Below are 18,040 nucleotides of genomic sequence, written 5' to 3'. Positions count from 1 at the left end.
CTCCTCCCCTGCCTGCTATGGGGCCCTTGGCCCCAAAGCCCCAGCAGCTGTCAGCTGGGAAGGGTGACAGGAGGGCCAGAGGTGACTTCCCAGGCTGCTCTTCTCCTTCAGCTGGGGCCAAGTCCAGCACTGTCATCAGTGGCTGTGAGTCCACAACCTCCTCCTTCTAGTGAGCTTCCCACCATCCTTCTTAGCCCTGCCCCTGGACGAGGCTAGGGCACATGGCGGGGGAGGGGGCATGGTCACATCCTTTAGTTCCTTTGATCCCACTAAAGATCTGAAGACACTGAGATGAATATCCTGTTTTTACATGAGAGGAAACAGATTCAGAGAGGCCAAGTGACTTGCTGAAAGTCACAAAGCTACACTGTAGTTGACCTCAAGCTTCTGGCCCCCAGGTCAGTGTCTCCTGCTCCTGTCTTTAAGGCATACTCATGCCAAGAGACAGAAACTTCGTGGTCCCATTCCCAGCTTGACCACTCAGGCAAGCTGATGGAGTATTTGGGATGGGTCTTCCATGCTCTTGCTTCTAAGGTCTGATGGCAGTAGTATCAGCCTCTTGGGATTGAGCCAATTAAATGAGATAACGAGTTTACAGAGGTACAGGTTCACCCGCAGAGTTCATAGGGGCAGGCAGTGTTGTCCCCATAGAATGCTAGCTGTTTGCTGTTTGTACACTCTACAGGGGTTCCAGACACATCCTGCAAACATTTGTACCACTCAGTAAATATTTGGCACCTACTGTGTTCCAGGTGCTAAAAAAAAGAGCAGTGAAAAATTAACCAAGCTTCCCCAACCCACTGCTCACATTTACCGGCCTCCTCTTATAGTGGTCAGAGAGACACAGCTTCGTGTTAACTGCACAAGCCTCTGGCTAGCTCTGCAAATGTGAGTATTGTGATCCCACACATTAGGGCTGCAAATGAGAGCGCTCAGACCCAGAGATCACGGGTAGATGACTACTCAGGGCCTAGAACCCTACTTTTCGGAGGGTCTGTGACTTGCTACTGCCACTGAGCATGAGAGACACTTAATGCTCAACTCCCCAGGGTCCAGCCTGAAGAGATTATTCTAAGCGTTAGGGGATGCCGCTGCCATCGAGGCCTCAGCAGCGACAAGTTCAGGAAGGTCTTGTGGAGGGCAAGACTTCTTGTTCCCTAGGGAGGAGGCCCAGCCAGGTCTTTAAATACTCTGTGATGCCCAGAATAGCCCTCATTGTCTCAGCCCAAGGTTGAAAGAGAGAGAGAGAGACAGAGAGCTCACAGAACCTAGTAGGTCCTGAGGGAGGCTGGGCCTGGAGGTGGGAGCAGGAGGTTCAGGATGCTTCCCTATATGGTGTTTCTGCTAATACTTTTCCATTTGCCTCCTGCAGGAAGGCCTGGGGAGGGAAGGGCGGCAGTATGAGTAACTTGCTGCCAGAGGGAGCCAGTGGGTGGGGCCTCCCAGGGAGGCCTGCGTGCCTGGGGTAACGTGCCCCTTTGTGTGCCAGGGATATGTGCATTGGCTCACGGGGCTCTCTGGTGGGCAGGCCTAGCCCAGTCCCCGCCCAGGGCCTCCTGGCACCTTTACCAGCTCTGGCTATTTTGAGCACTGGTTGCATTTAGGTTTGCGGAGTGATGGGTGATCCTGTCCAGACCAATGATGCCGGGATGGTGGGGGGGGGCACTCCCTCAACTCTGTCCATGCTGTCCTGACTCCTGGAGCCTCTGTCTCTAGCCTCAACCTCAAAGGGTCTCAGTCAGAGGACTGTGAGGGGATGCGAGCTCCACAAACAAGGCAGAGGTAGCCACAGCAGCCTCTTCCCTTGGGGACGACCCCTACTCACTGGATCAGGAATATTTGTGTTTCTTCTAAGAAACAAAACATGGAATCCCAGGCAGGTTAGATTTCTTGCTTCCCACAGACCTCTGGGAAGTTTGAGACACAGCACTGACTGACCAGCATGTGTCTGCAGGCTTGTCTGTCTGACCACCCCTGGGTTCTACTGTTTCCTTTATCATCTCTTGCTGTTGTGCGTTCATCTTGGAGCTCCCTGAAGCAGGAAGCCTAGGGAGACCCCAGGCAAGCTCTTATGACTTGGCTTGTCCCCCAGGGAAGTCCCAGGCTGGGATTTTAGTATCCTAAGGTTTTGGGGTTTCAGTTGAGCTAAAGCTACAAAGCCAGAAGGAAACTCAGAGCTCATGTAAGCTGGGGTCCTCTGGAGCTGCAGTTACAGGCAGCTGTGAGTGGCCCAGTGTGGGTGCTGGGAACCAAGTTCAGGACCGCCTCTGCAAGGGCAGTAAGAACTTTGCAGGGAAGGAAAGGCACCAAGTTACACACATTTGGGAATTGGTAATTAGGTGGTCTCTTCCCTCGTGAGATGGGGAGACAGACTAGGAGCGGGATGGGAGTTTGGGGTGCCTGGCTGGGTTTCCTTACACCAGGCTTTCCCAGGTACACATTTCTGCATCGTCTTTATACCAACTCCTGTCCCTGGGCTACTGTGCCCAGGAATGGACATTTGTTGTGAGGAACACAGATGCTGCTCATCTCCATTGCAGGAGCCATGGGCCTAGCCCACTGCTGCTTCCTCCCTGTCCCGGAAGCAGATGAGGAAATCCTAGGGCAGGGACACTGGCCTCCTTGGCCCAGGATCCAGCTGCCGTTCAGCCTGTTTTTTCCTGTGGTGGATGCAACCATATTGAAAAATCTCACAAAAACCTGACTGCCTGGCTGTCTTGAATAAGACTCTAGAGTGAGAGATCTGGCTCTACACAGCCTCTGCTGTTCCTTGGGACACTCTTCAGAGACTGTGGTAACCACTTGTCCCTTAGAGGTGGGCATATTGCAGGAAAGCCCGGGTTTTTGGGGCAAAGAGATGCCAGGAGCTGGGAGAAGACAGAGTTCCTTCTAGGCTTGTGCTCAGGGGTCCTGGGTTCAACTATGGGCAAGCTGGCTCTCTGAGCCTCAGAGTCTTCTCTGGTAAACACCAGAGGTTTTTTGTTTGTTTGTTCGTTTTAAGATTTAGTGCAATGCTGGAGAGATGACTCAGTGGTTAAGAGCACTTCTTGCTCTTCCAGAGGACCCAGTTTAGTTTCCAGCACCCACATCGGGTAGCTCACAACTGCATCTAACTCCAGCTCCTTCTGCTGGCGTCCCTGGGCTCCTGTACACATATGGCATACATCTACATAAAATAAAATATACAAGGCCAACCTGGTCTACAAAGCAAGTTCCAAGACAGCCAGGGCTGTTACACAGAGAAACCCTGTCTTGGGCCGGGGCGTGGTGAGGGGAAAGGAAAACAAAGAAAAGGGAAAAAAGAAATTTTTATTATTTTTAGTTATATGTATGTATGTATATGAGTGTGAGCGTATGAGTGTAGGTAGCAGGGTGTGGGTGTGTGCCAAGGACTCTAATCCCATCCTCTAAACTGGAGTTATAGTCCAGTGTGGGTTCTGGGACTCGAGCTCAGGTCCCCTGCAAGAACAAAATGCATTCTGCAGTGTGCCCCAGCCCCCATCCATCCTTGAATTTAACAAATACAATGAGCACCTGCCAAGGACAAAGTGCTGGAGAAACAGCTGCAGGGCACAAGGGCGGAAGCCCTGCCTTGGTGGAACCTTCTAGTGGGGTGGGGGGAGTTGACAGGTAGACGTGCCAACAGAATGAAGTGGCCAGGAAGAGACAGGAGGAGGGCGAAGGAATAAGAGGGAACTCGCATGGATCCCGGACCTGGAGTGTAGCCTGAACAGGTCTCTAAAAGGTGACATTTGAGCAGAAACTGGAGGAATAGAGAGGGGTGACTTATGGAATGTGTGGGAGCACACTGCAAATGCCAAGGTCCTGGGGTAGTAGGAAGGGGCTAGGTGTTTTTGGATGCTATCAAGAAGGTAATGTAGCTGAAAGAGAGAGAATGGAACAGAGGAGGTTGGCAGGTGTGTGTGTGTGTGTGTGTGTGTGTGTCTGTCTGTCTGTCTGTCTGTCTGTCTGTGTCTGTCTGTACACGCTGTCATAATGCAGGCTTTTCTTCTCACCCTTTGGTGGCCTGAAGGCAGCAAAAAGACCTGACATGATAGGTTTCGGGAGTAGGCATTGTCATTATTGGTATCTTATTTCAATGGAAGTTTGGGGAGTAGCACCCAGCCTAGTTTGAGAAATTTGCAGGTGTGGACAGGCCCGGCCAGATGGGACTGGTTTAAAAAGTCCTGCAGACAGGCCAGTGCCTCCCAGCAGAAGGACTGCCAGGAGCCAGAGAACCTGAGATGCTAGGCAGCCCAGGAACAGGAGGCGCACGTGAGCACTGTAAGCAGCTGGTGCTGGCTGTGCTTGGCAGACGGTGCTCAGCCCCCAGGGACCTTTCTGCCCAGCAGCCCTGCCTAGAAGCTGTAGCCACCAGCAGCTGTGACTGTACCTGGAGCTGGACAATAGTTACCCCAGCTCTTGGGGGGTGCCATCCTTGGGACGTGTTTGGGAGCATGAAGGGAGTATGTGGAGTGGGAGCCTTCAGGGTCCGTAGTGCAGCTGAGGGCCAAGCACTTGGAAGTGGGAAATCACAGGTGTCATTTCCCTGGTGCCCTCTACCACACGTGTCTTCTGCACTGCTGCCCCCTGCCCTCCACATGCCACAGGCCCTGCCACCTCTGAACCTGTCCCCTGCTCCTCTGCCACTCAGGCAAACCTTCTCAACCAGTTCCCTCTCTACCCCCTAGCTAGCAAGGAACCTCTCTGTGCACCCCCAGCCTCTGTCCTCCCCATCAGCCCTTCTCACACTATACGCTCTTCACTGGATTGCTGGCCTGGACCCCACAGAGTTCAGAGAGTAGTCCAGGCTAGCCTCAAACTCGCTACACAACTGAGGATAGCCTTGAGCTCCGGATCCTCTTAGGTGCTGGGATTACAGTTGTACGTCACCACACCCAGTTTATGTGGTCCTGGCCGTTAACCCCAGGGCTTTGTGCATGCTGGGCAAACTCTTTCAGCTAAGCCACATCCGCAGTCCTTGTTTTTGATGGGTTTGAAACAGGGTCTTGCTGTGCATCTCACTGACCTGAAATTCCCTATGTAGATCAGGCTGGCCTCTAACTCACTGCAGTCCTCCTCCTGCCTTTACCTCTCCCGTGTTGAGATTACAGGTCTATACTGGCACAGCTGGTTTGCACCCCTCTATATGGGCTCAGCAGAATAGAACTCAGAGAGTGGAGGTCTAAGGGATTTGAACTCAAGCTTAATGGGCAGGTCTGGCTGGTGACACTCTCCACTTTGAGCAGCCAGGGCCTCCTGGGTCATGCTTGCCAGCCGCAGAGTTCACTGTCCATGCTTCATGAGCCCCAGATTCTACTTGCCAGCCAGGCACAGTGGTGCCTACCTCCGTCCCAGTACACTGCAGGCTGAGGCAGGAGGATCACCACAGGTTTTAGTCGAGTCTGGGTTCTACAGTTTCAGGCTAGCCAGAGATCTGTAGTGAGACGGTCTCCAAAACACACACACACACACACACACACACACACACACACACACACACACACACACACACACACGCACACAAAAAAGTCGCTACCTTCCTGGTATAGATAGCAACTGAAACGGGCCGGTGTGACCCCTTATTTGGGTGGTGGGGACACCCTGAAACTGCTAAAAGGGAAAGGCGCAGGAGGTGGGTGCTGTTCAAAGTCACTGCTCTCTGGGCTTATGCCAAAAGCCCTGATCCTCCTCAGTGTTCCCTAGCGCACCCCCACCCCTGCTGGAATGCAGCCTTTCCAGATCCCAGGCCTGGGAGAGCAGGTGACAGAGGTCAAGCAGGGGTCTCCTGGCCCCTGCTACTGAGCTAGTGGGATCAGGCAGGTAAGCCTAGAGTCTTGGATTGCAAACGGAGTTCCCATTAGCTGTGTGGCCTCCAGAGGTGGCTTTACCTCTCTGTGCCTGGTTTCCACTACTTGTCATGGATTTGAGTTGAGTGCTAATCACCCCGTGGAGACCTTAGGTTGGCACCCGGTGCGCAGCGGCATTCCGAGTGTCCACCCTTGTCCTCCTTTGGGGGAGCAAATTCTTCCCAGCCGAGTGGCTGGCAGAGGTCCTGCTTGCCGCCTTGAGGGCCCAAGTGTGAGAAGCTGGCAGGCCTCCCGAGCAGCACGGGCACATGGGCTTGCCAGAAGAGGCACAGCCACCTTTTCCGGCCCGTCGCCCCTCTCAGACTGCCAGGGGATTAAAGGCCTTTGGGCCTTTGTGTTTTGCTCACCCGCCCCTGGCAGTTTGCACGGCAAACTGCTGCCCCGACAGATTCCTTCCCCTCTGCTGTCTGTTGCCCTCGACAGGACACTGGGCGTGGGGGGAGGGGCCCCTTGGCTCTGTCCTGTGGCCCGGGCTGGAGTCAGAGAGGGTTGTGCTTCTTGGGGGCTTCCTGATCACCTGCATGGAGGTTTGGGGCCAAGGTTTGGGGCTATGGCCTGTGGAGCATGGGAGAAGGAGGCAAGTGGTCAGACCCACCCCCACTGTCTCCAGATTCTAATGGGGTGAGCTCACTCCAGCCCCAGATGCCTGGAGTCTTGCCCTGGGCAGCCATAGCCACCCTGGGGACTGCTTGGAGGGGGAGGGGCTCAGGACTTCCTGACCAGCTGTGGGGGTGGAGGGGGCCTCAGTTCCAGACCTGGGCCCGAAGACAGAGGCTGGGAGCTGGCCACCCAAGGCATGTGAAGAATGTCTCCAGAGAACCCCTGTCAGCCTTCAGAGCTCTGTGGCTCACCCCAGCTTAGGCCCTGCCGCTTAGCCTGCCATTCTCATTCCAAGCCAGGGGGTGACCCCAGGCCTGAGCTCATACCACACCTTCTGCAAGCATCACCCCTCAGGCACACCTCCACTCTGACCTCCCTTTATGGTACTGTTTTCAACACTTACTGAATAGCTGCTGTCCACACCTCACCTGCCTGATCACAGGCACACAGGCTAACCTCTGAGCCTCAGCTTCCTCATGCATGAAACAGAAATAAGTTCGCAGTGGCAAGGGAAACTTGGGGTTGGAGGTAGTTCGGAATCCAGCAATTTTTAAGTTTGAGAAAGGAGACACAAACACTTGCCAGCTGTACCTGGGACCACACCCCACAATCAAACACATGATCATTGCTGCCAAAATCATGTAGCTCAGCTGGTTTCAGTATCTCAAGCCTTAAAACTCAACACTTGGGAGGCAGAGACAGGAAAAACCTCTGTAACTACGAGGCCAGTCTGGTCTACATAGGGCATTCCAGACTAGCTAGGGCTACACAGTGAGACCATGTCTCAAAGACAAAAACATACTAGGCACAGGGTCTTATTCCTGTAATTCCAACATTGTGGATCTGCAGGCAGGAGGATCATGAATTCAAAGTCAATCTTTTCTGCATAGCAAATTTGAGGCCAGTCTGAGAGACCTTGTCCCAAAAACAAAACAACAAAAGAAACCCAAAATACAAACAAAAGCATAATGTAGTTTGAGCATGCCTCTGATCCCTTTAGTTCAACCTGAGCTACATAGTGAAACCCTGTTGCCAACAACAACAGAAGGAATTCTTGGGTTTTTCCTTTTTGTGGGCACAGAATGATGTCCCTGTAACATCAGTCCTGTGGAGTTGCTCTGAGGATGAATGTTGGCCTACATGGCATGTGAGAAGGGTTTGGCCGGAGAAAACCTATGTGAAATCTGGCTCTTTGTGTGTGTGTGTGTGTGTGTGTGTGTGTGTGTGTGTGTGTGTCTGTTCTGGGTGTCTGTCTGTGTGTGTCTGTGTGTGTTTATGTCGGTATGTTGGTGTGGGTATGGGTGTCTATGTGTCTGCTCTGTGCGTGTGTCCATGTTTGTGTGGGGATGGGTGTTTGTGTCTATGTCTGTGGGGGGGGTGTCTGTGTCTGTTCTGTGTGTCTGTGTGAGGTGTGAGTATGTGTGTGTGTCTGTGTGGGTGTGTGTGCCTGTGTCTGTGTGTGTAACTCAGAGTCTCATGTTTGATCAACAAGCATCTTTCCCACTGGGTCACCTCCCCAGTCCCTTTGGCACTCATTGTCCTCTCTCGATGTGCTCTGTTTGTCACCAGCGTTGATTTGAGCAGTCTTAGAAGCAGCCTTGCAGCTTTGAAAGGTGTACGCTCAATGCTGTGGAAGCTTTGTCCTGTATGCACCCGTGTCCCCATGTTCAGGGCCTTATCTAGTTTCTTTTCTTCTTTTCAAGACAGGGTTTCTCTGGAACTTGCTTCTGTAGACCAGTCTGGCCTTGATCTCATAGAGATCTGCCCGCCTCTGCCTTCTGAGTGCTGGGATTAAAGGAGTGCGCCACCACTGCCTGGCTTCCTTTTCTGGTTCCCATGCCTTCCATGTCTCTCCACTCTGAGAGCATCCTAGCCAGCCTTGACTCCCTTTGTAGCCTCGTGGAGACTAGAAAGGATGGCCTAGCTTCTGTCCCGTCTTTCCTTGTCTCTCTGGATCTCTATAGGCCTTGGACTTAGAGGTATGTGTCCCTTCCCACCAGGAAAGCCTAGACACACACCCAGAAGTTGCCGTCTGATACCCTGCCTGTGTGCCACCTGCCTGGGTTCAGAGAATAGCTGTCACTGGGGACCACCCTGCCTATACCTTTGCCTGAAGTAGTTCCCAGCGTGTTAGAACAGACTTTGGCCTTGGCCTGCATGAGTCAGTCACTCCCACCCCCATCCCAACCCTCCAGCAACCTACAGGTCTGGAAAATCCCCCTCTCCGCTTGGCTCCTTCCTCACTGGCTCAGATCTCCCTCCAGCCCTGCCTGAGTGCTCCGTTCCTCTGGGAGGAAGCAGGGCTCCCGCATGGCCGGAGACAGGCTACAGGGCAGGAAGCCTGGGTTCTATTTCTGCCTCTGACCTTGGAGCTACCCATGGGCCTTCTTAGGACTTAAGGAACACACTGCTCAAGCCCAGGCTGCTGCCAGCCCAGCACTCCCCTGGGTCATTCAGACTGGGGATGGAGTCTGGGTAGCCCTGGGCATTCTGGTACTGATGTCTGCTTTGTCCTTGTGGCCCAGTGCTCCGGCCTTTCCTGGTTAGCACAGAGCTTGGAGCAGAGGTCAGCCCCACTGTGATCTAGGCAAGGTCTTCCCACAGGCCTTGATTATCTCTGTGTGAGCTCCACACACCATTGCCCCACTTCCTCAGGATTTTTGGGAGTTGAGGCTCTCTAGGTGAAATACATGGGCCGAGAGGGACTCAGAGAGGGAGTCCTGGGGTGCTCAGCACTCAGTGGTGAGAGCCCAGGTCTGGGAGGCAGACCACCAGACCTCCAGCTCCCACAGCCAAGGCCATCTTTCTCTGTCACATTCAGGCCTTCCTGGTGTGCAGAGAACACTCAGTGAACCAGCACTGACTCTGACTGCTCCTAGCAGACTAGGCTGGCCAGCTCTGAGTCCCTTCTACCACCAGGTGCTTTTCCAGAGCCTATTTTGCTCTGGCTTCATCTTCCCTCCCAGATGTGAATCCCAGCTGCTTTGGGATGGACAGCTTTTAGCAAATGAAGTCTCTGCCACTGGCTGCCTTGCCTCTCCCTGATGGCCCTGGCTACCCCTGGATGCTTAGATCCTGGGGAGGGAGCTATACGCAAGAGCTGTTGGCATGTACAGCCTGGGTGTCTGGGACTGGGGGACTTCTGACTCAGTGCCCTGCACTCTTGGCCTTCCTGCAGATGTGTGTTCCCGGCATGTTTTTCCCTGTTGAATCTCACTTTGCTATTTCCTGTCCCGTTCCAGGCTCTACTCCCCCACCCCCTTCCTCCCTACAAAAAGCTCTGGACCTTGCTCAGCAGCAAGGGCTTCCTTTCCAGACAGCAGTGTCTGAGTGGTGGCAGGAATCTGCCTTGCTCATGTGGGCACTGGGAGGGTGTGAGCATAACAAAGTGACACTTCTTACCTGGAGAGGACCCAAGTATGTCCTCTCTCAAACCTCCTGTGCCTCAGATCAGTGTCCCTGCACCAACCCCACCCTCTTAGTCGCATTGCGTCAATTAAAGACTTGCTCAAGACTCACCCTCCAGCTACCTCTGCTCCCAGGTAGGGAAGGAAGTAGAGCCTCTGGTCCTGTTACAAGTGGGACTGTTAGAATCCCCTGGGAATGCACAGCTCTGTCCCGCCTGGGATGAGAAGCTGCCTCTGGCTCTGAGAAGAGGCCTGGAATCCCAGCCCCCAGAGGGCGTTTTGTTTGTTTTGTTTTGTGTTTTGGTGATGATGGCGTTACTTGGGATCAACCCTGGGGCCTTGTACATATGAGCTCTATTGATGAACTACTAGAACATACCTTAGCCTTTGTTTTTGGTGTTTTTTGTTTTGTTTTTTTTTTTTTTTTTGTTGTTGCTGTTGTTGTGCTTTGTTTTGTTTTGAGACATGGTCTCAATAAGGCTCAGGCCGGCTTTGAACTCATGACCTTCTTGCTTTGGCTTCTTGAGTGTTGGTATTACAGGCATGTGCCATTGTGTTCAGCTACTGGTCCTGAAGATTATGAAGCCACATACCCGTATGCACAGGGACATAGACCACAAGTCCTTTGGCAGGGATGAGAAGGATCAGGTGGTGGCACTGGCTATGAGGATAGAGCAGTAGCCACACCAGGGTTTTGGGGGGAAGGCAGTGCAGCTCAGCAGTTCGCCAAACACAAAATGACAAAGTGGTGCTCAGGAACCCAGGAGTTCTCAGCCCCCAGGGTGGAGGCCTGGGGCAGGCAGGAAATACATATAGGTTGGAGGGTCTGGTCACAGCTGCTGCCTCTTACTCATGTGTTCAAGGATTGCTTGTATGTGCTGAGAAATTAGAGCTGAGCCAGTTGCTGCCCTGTCTTCAGGTTGCATCTGTCTAGTGGTGTTACACATGACCACACTGTGAGCCCACCAGGACCCAGGACCAAGCATACAGGTCAACAATGTATGAGAGCATGACACATTCTCTGGGACCTTCTCAAAATGTCTTGGGTCCCTTCCAACCTACCTGTCTAGTCCACACAGCTCAGGCAAAATGCTGATCTGTCCTTCTGTCACTGTGTGGGGCACTCTCTCTCACCTTGAGTCCTGAGTCCTCATAAGGGAACACATGATCCCTGTGTCTTTTTTATCTGCTGCTTGTCACTGTGCACAGGAACTAAGGGTTATTCTAATTGCCAGGCACAGCCATCGAGTGTGTGTGTGTGTGTGTGTTTGTGTGTGTGTGTGTGTGTGTGTGTGTGTGTGTGTGTGTTGAGAAAAGGTCTTAGGTAACTCAGTCTGACTTCCACCTTGCTATGTAGCCAAGGTTGACCTTGAACTCCTGATTCTCCTGCCCCTACCTATTAAGTTGGAATTACAGGTATGAGCCGGTACACCTGTCTAACCATGCCTTTTTGTTACTGGGCACTTAGAGAGACGATGGCTAAGAGAGGTAGATGTAGAGGATAATAAGAGTTAGTCCAAAAACCAGGGGAGGAAGGACATATGGCAGAGGGCCCTGTAGCATCAGGCATCGGGGATGTAGACTGTATGGATTTGCCGTTTTCCCTCAGCTTGGGCCTTGCTACCTGGTGTAGCTGTTTGATTTTCACAGGGAGCTGAGTTTCCTCTGTCCAGTCCAGGCTGCTCAGACACAGCGGAGCCCCGGTAGTGCCTGAGGCTCTTTTACCAGGGATTCTGGACTGTTCTGGGGCCATGGAATACTGCATTCCTGTGTCTGGGGCCTCTCGGCCTTTGGGCTTCCTGCATGGTTTTCCCCTTGGTTACCTGGACAACGTCTTTGAAAACATCTTGATATTGTCCTAGTAGATGCAGGCATTCACTGTCCACAGTCATTTCTTGGAAAAGCCTGGTAATGGGTATTGGGACTTCTTGCTTAGCCTGCGTGCTGCTAAGCACACACACACACACACACCACAGAGAGAGAGAGAGAGAGCGAGAGAGAGAGAGAGAGAGAGAGAGAGACAGAGACAGAGACAGAGACAGAGAGACAGAGAGAGACAGAGAGACAGAGAGAGAGAGAGAGACAGAGAGAGAGAGACACCCCCCAGCTTTCCTGGGACAGATGCCTCAGATCCAGCTGAGCTTAACATCAGCCTGAGGCCATGGGGAGTTGACATCTGTCTCGCTTCCTTATAGACTAGCTGCAGGACTTCTAAGTGCTCTGAGCAGTGGAATGTGCTGCCTGCAGCCAGGCATGGACACCCGACCTGGTGGAGAAGGCCAAGGACTTGAGAAAGGAACTGTTATAGATCAATAACACATAAATCAATACCCTCACCTCTGCTCATGTCCCCTCCACACTTAAACTGGCTACAGTCTTCTACCTGCCTATGTCTCTTGTCTCTGCTGGCCCAGGTCACCCCATACCTACCTGTGTCTGTCCCCTTGCCCATGCTCATGTCCTGGGTGTCCCTTATGTTCTCCAAATAAAAAGAAGCCACCTCTTACCAAGTGATCTGCCTTCTCCTGACCACTTTATCTGTTGAGTCCTTGAGAATCTGCACCTTGGGCTCTGCCTCTGTGGCCTCCAGAGGTTGGTGGGATTGGGGGAAGCGGAGTCCCAAAGAGTGGTTCAGGCTCCGGGATGTCTTAGCCACAGTGAGCCTAACCACCATGTGGGGCTTTGGGGATTGTTGGGTCCCTCTGAAGTGAGGAGAAGGGCCTTGGGGTTTGGCAGTTAACCGGAGAGGTGACTCATGGACTGTCTCTCCCATAGGTGACGCACGGCCTGAGGGCCTACGATGGCCTTTCCCTGCCTGAGGACACAGAGACTGTCACAGCTGGCCGGGCTGGCTGGACCCATTCATACCTCTCTGACGATGAAGACCTGCTGGCTGACGATGCCTCAGGAGGTAAGCCAGGAGTCTCCCTAGAGGGAAGGCTGACAGGAACAGTTCTGACTCCTTCTGTCAGAGCTTCTGAAGGTCCTGTGAAAGTCACCCCAAGTGGGGCTTTAAAAGATGGGCCATAAAAAAAGATGGGCCATAAATTGAGTGTGGTGGTACACATCTACTTAATTCCCAAACTTGGAAGGTAGTGGCAGAAGGATCAGGAGCTCAAGACTAGCCTCTGTAATGCATGAGTTTAAGGCCGGCCTGACATAAATGAGACCTTGTCAACAAAACAAAACAACCCCTCCACACACACACCAATAGACAAAGGGTAGCGAGATAGTTCAGTGGATAAATGTGCTTGCCACCAAGTCTCACAACCTCAGTTCAGTCACCAGAACCCCAGAAGGAGGGAACCAGCGAGGGCCTCCACATACTCACTGTGGTACACATGTGGTCACCAACACATACACATGCTAAATAAACAAATAAGAAGTAAGTGCACATTTTTTTAAAGCAACAAACAAAAATGAGGTGGGTATGTATGTCCTGAACCCGGTCTCATGGTCCCAGTGTCCTCTGTTTGCAATCTCCATGTCCCTAGGCTGGCCACCACTCGGCTCTGCTGCCTGGGGCCATCAGGGACAATGGGGAAGACAGCTGACAGTGCATGATAGGGGACACTTGCCATCTCCCCACCTTCCCTCCTCTTGGTCCCTACTTGGAGGTCAGGCTGACTTGACAAATGTGCCCCACCCGTCACACAGATGGTCCCTGGAATTTGAGACTCAGTCCACACCTTATGTTGGAGGCCTCCAAACTAAGTAGGCACGGGGTGGGAGTGGGGTGGCTATTCTATGTTGGGGTGACCCTTCACCACTGGGTCAGGAGCCTACAGTAATGCCTTGTACCGTGTTGGTGCTCAGTGAGTATTTGTTGCTGAACTAGATCTCCCTTTTATGTGCAGATGGTCTGGGCAGTGGAGACCTGGGCAGTGGAGACTTCCAGATGGGTAAGTTTCTGAAGGGAGCCCCAGAGCAGGCCTATTGGTTGCAGAAGCCCCATCTCAGGGTCGTGGCAGATGGTCCTGTGGGGACGGTCACTTTCCTGTTGAATGGCAATTGTGTGATCTGATGGGCAAGCACGTACAAGGTTGGGAGTAGCCAAGTTTGGTTGTTTTCCTGTGTTACCAAGACAAAACTGAGGACAGTGACCACATACAGCTCAGTTCTGGTCGGGACAGGAAGCCAGTCTGCCTCTCAGTGTTCAAAGTAGTTAGGTGTCTCCAGGACTGAGGTCATTTTCCCTCAGCTGGTGTAGCAGGAGTATCCACTCCATCCACATGTCTGAGGGTGGCATCCCACTTGGGTCACTGTATGCAGGACTGGACACCGGCAGCCTGGCCAACTATGACCTCATGGCACTGGACATGACCGCTGCCTAAAGATTTCCTACACATAGGTCTTTGCAGGGCCACAGGATGCCTGGCACCTGGCTGGGGACAGAAGTGGGGGTATCGGGTGGTGTTGTGGTCATGAGCTATATCCCAGAGTAACCTGGGCTGATGTACCCTGGGAATTGCCTTCTGTTGAGGCTTTGGTCCATCTAGTTCAGTGGTTCTCAACCTGTGGGTCACAACCCTTTGGGGTTGCATATCAGATATCCTACATATCAAATATTTACAATTCATAACAGTAGCAAAATTTATAGATATGAAGTAGCAACAAAATAATTTATGGTTGGGGGTCACCATAACATGAGTAACTTGATTAAAGGGTCACAGCATTAGGAAGGTTGAGAATCACTGATCTAGTTCCTTCTAGAGCACCTGTGGCCTGCCTGGGATGGCTTTCAATGCTCTTTGGCAGTCACTTCTCTTCTGAGATGCTGGAGTGAGAGCCGGCAAGGCCAGAGGTGGGGGAAGCCAGGAAACAGGGTAGCTGTTGGAGGGTCCAAGCTCAGGAATTTGTCTTTGCTTTGTAGGAGGTATCAGGGCCATCCCTGCACAGCTGGCGGCCTCTGGGGCGTGGCCAGTCAGCTGGGCTTAGTCCCAGCTTGAGAAGCACAGGTGTGCGTCCTGATGCCTAAGGTCTTGGTGTGTGTATCACGTGGCCTTGCTCAGGACCTGCGCCCTTCCTGTGCAGGCAAGGAAGGCTACCCTGACTCTGATAGGGCCATGCTTGGGTTGTCCTTGACTTGACACTAGAGCCCAGTCCCTGAGGCATCCCTTGTAGACAGGCAGTACTGTCTCTCCAGCTCTTCCCGGCTTCATCTCCTCCCTTCATGGGTCACCCCTGGATCTGCCTCACACCTCTATCACTGGCTCACCCCTCTCCCTTTCTTCCCCCGTCTTTGCCACTGTCTAGACACTCCGCCGCCATCCCTCTACTCCACTCTGTGTGTGTCCCTTCCCCTGTGCCTTTGCTGTGCCTGTTCTTCCTCTGTCTGTCTGTCTGTCATTGTTCTGCAGAACGCTCTCCCAGCTCATCCTTGACATTCAATCTATTTTTTTTTTTTTGCTCCCTGTGTTCCTATGCCCAGCCCACCTTGGCCAAGAGTCACACAGGAGGCCAGAGGCACCCCTTCTGAAGAAGAGTTAAGGCCAGGCAAGTTCCTGTGCCTCCCCACCAGGGATCTAGATTGGAACAGGGTGCGGGGAGCCTGCTGTTCTTCCTGTAGGGGTGCTGACCAGGATACAGCCAGGCTCTAGAGTTGGGAGCAGTTTGTCTCAACCTCTGCAAGGCTGGTTTACTGCCCACCCAAGGCATCCCAAACTAGAGGCACAGGCTGGTCATGACGAGGAGGTCTGTTGAGCAGGGATGGGTGTGCGGAGCTGGGGTTAGGGGTTGGGGGTTAGAGGTTAGGGGTGTGTGCCTCCCACTCACACCAGCACTCAGTGCAGCTTAATCTCCCTCTGCTCCAGCCTCCAGTCTCAGTGAATGCTTTAGCCAGGGTCAGAGGCCTGATGGGGGAGGCCTGGTCAGGGCAGATGCCCGAGCACCCGTCCCCTAGGCAGCCTCACAGTTCCAGCAATCTCGGTCCTTCAGCTCTGGGTGTGGCCTCAGCTCAGGCTAATGACCCAGCCAGGGTGCTCACCCTGGCTCGCCTCTGCTTTGGGACATGGAAGGGGGTCAGGCTGGAGGGTTGCAGCTCTTCCCAAGCCCTGGTAGAAAGGGGCTTTGTGGCACTCTAACACTCCTCAGGAGTGGGCACATTCCTGGGCAGAGGCCCGGCCTCCTCACCCGAACTTGGCCGTGGGCTGAGGCCAGGGGCCGGGGTGGGGGCTCTCAATGGGCCTCTGTGCCTGCACACAAGAGGCCTCTGTGGTGGAGCTCACAGCCCCACACTCCACCCACAAGCTCCACCTACTCAGCACCCAGGAGCCTAGCCCCACCATTGGCTGTGGTTCAGGGCAGACACAGTATCCCCTCACAGGATCCACTCCAGCACCTGGCCCAGGACCTCACAGACCCTCTTAGCCTGAGCCGTAGAGGGAGAACACTCTGGCTTGGGGTCTGCACACCTCTAGGCCTGAAGGACAGAGAGTCAGTAGAAGGCACCCCTCCTATGTCACACATCCTGACCAGATATCACATGTGCTCACTTCAGCCTCAGGACCCTTGCACTTGTCAGTTCCTCTGTTGTACAGGGCTCTTCTCACAGACACCGCAAGTGGCTCACCCCTTTCCTGCCTTGAACCCCCACGGAAAAATGTACCCACACTCTCCCTAGCCCCCATTCCATATAGTCCACTCATTCTTTTTTTTTTTTTTTTTTTTTCGAGACAGGGTTTCTCTGTGTAGTTTTGGAGCCTTTCCTGGAACTCACTCTGTAGACCAGACTGGCCTGGAACTCACAGAGATCCTCCTGCCTCTGCCTCCCGAGTGCTGGGATTAAAGGCGTGCGCCACCACTGCCCGGCTCAGTCCATACATTCTCAACCATTTGGTTCATTTCCTGTCTCCCCAACTAGAAGATGCTGCCCTAGGGAATGGGAATTTCCATTTGTTGAGTCCATCGATGTACCCCTGCCCTAGAACACCACCTGGCACATGGTAGGCATCTCCACACTGTTTGTGACTCAGATGCTCTTCGGGTCCAGGGCTGGTCCTAGGGCTCACCCTGAAGATGGAGTTAGTAGTCACTGTCGACCCGGCTCCTTGTTGTGTTCCAGGTACCTCATAGCAGCCCTTGGGGTGGGCACTGGTGGCCTCGGGTTATAGATGCAACAATCGAGCTCAGAAATGTCACAGGCCATCAGTCACCATTCTGCTCCAGCAATAAGGTTGTTAATTAGTGAGTTCCCCAACCTCCGCATCGTGACAATAGGTATCGAGCTGTGCCCATTTTTTTACCTGGGAGTGTTCTGAGTACCGTGCACACACTTCAGATTACTTGGTGTCTCTTATTAACCTGATATTTATAACCTGTGCTTAACTCATGAGTACACAAGAATATCCTGTATGTACATAATAGGACTTAAGGAATTACTGAGACACCAGTCATGATGGGACATGTCTTTGATCCCAGCATTCTGGAAGTAGAAACAGGAGCATCAGAAGTTTGAGGTCATTCTTGGTGGTTACATATTATATTTAATCTTAGTGTGGGCTACAGGAGACCCTATCTCAAGAAGAAAAAGAAAAAAAAAAGGTTCATGGTCAGCCATGGCTAGCCCAGAATTTGGGACCCTGTCTCAAACAACAACAGTAATCAGGGTCTGGGAAAAGGGATCTATTGAGTAAGAGCACTTGCTGGGCTGGGCATGGCGGCACACACCTTTAATCCTACCACCTGGGAGGCAGAGATAGGTGGATCTCTGTGAGTTCAAGGCCAGCTTGGTCTACAGAGTGAGTTCCAGGACATCCAGGGCTATATAGAGTGACCATGTCTCAAAAAATCAAAACAAGACAAAAACAAAAAACAAAAACAAAAACAAAACACTTGATACCTAAGCATGAAACCCTCAGTACAAATCCCCAGCATCCATGTTAAAAACCCGTCTTGATACTGAGGCCTCTAATCCCAGCTCTGATCAGAGCAGAAACAGGGTGGCTGGGACTTGCTGACTGCCACCCAGCTCCATGTTCAGTGAGCGACCCCGTTTCAAGGGAAGAGAGTGGAACAAGACTCCACGTCTTCCTCTGGCCTCCATGGGTTCATGGGCATGTACACCTGCACACACGTGTGCATATGTCACGCACACACTCTCAAAGAATTAATTGAGACTATGGAGTATATGTGTTTATGTGTGTTCACATTCTCTGTGTAATG

General features: G+C 52.7%; 1 protein-coding gene across 1 annotated transcript in view; it reads left to right on the top strand.

Moving 5' to 3' along the window:
- The window catches only part of Hspg2 (heparan sulfate proteoglycan 2), a 96,682-nt gene that overhangs the window by 20,809 nt on the left and 57,833 nt on the right, over positions 1-18,040 (top strand). Inside the window, exons 2-3 of the mRNA XM_040756328.1 lie at positions 12,653-12,788; positions 13,735-13,779. Coding sequence (XP_040612262.1) covers positions 12,653-12,788; positions 13,735-13,779 — 181 coding nt within the window. The remainder of the gene's footprint in view (positions 1-12,652; positions 12,789-13,734; positions 13,780-18,040) is intronic.

This window comes from Mesocricetus auratus, unplaced genomic scaffold, assembly GCF_017639785.1.
Source record: "Mesocricetus auratus isolate SY011 unplaced genomic scaffold, BCM_Maur_2.0 Super-Scaffold_100014, whole genome shotgun sequence".
NCBI classification, from domain to species: Eukaryota; Metazoa; Chordata; class Mammalia; order Rodentia; family Cricetidae; genus Mesocricetus; species Mesocricetus auratus.
Note: the sequence above shows the minus strand (reverse complement) of the source record. Positions and strands in the feature narration are given on the sequence as shown.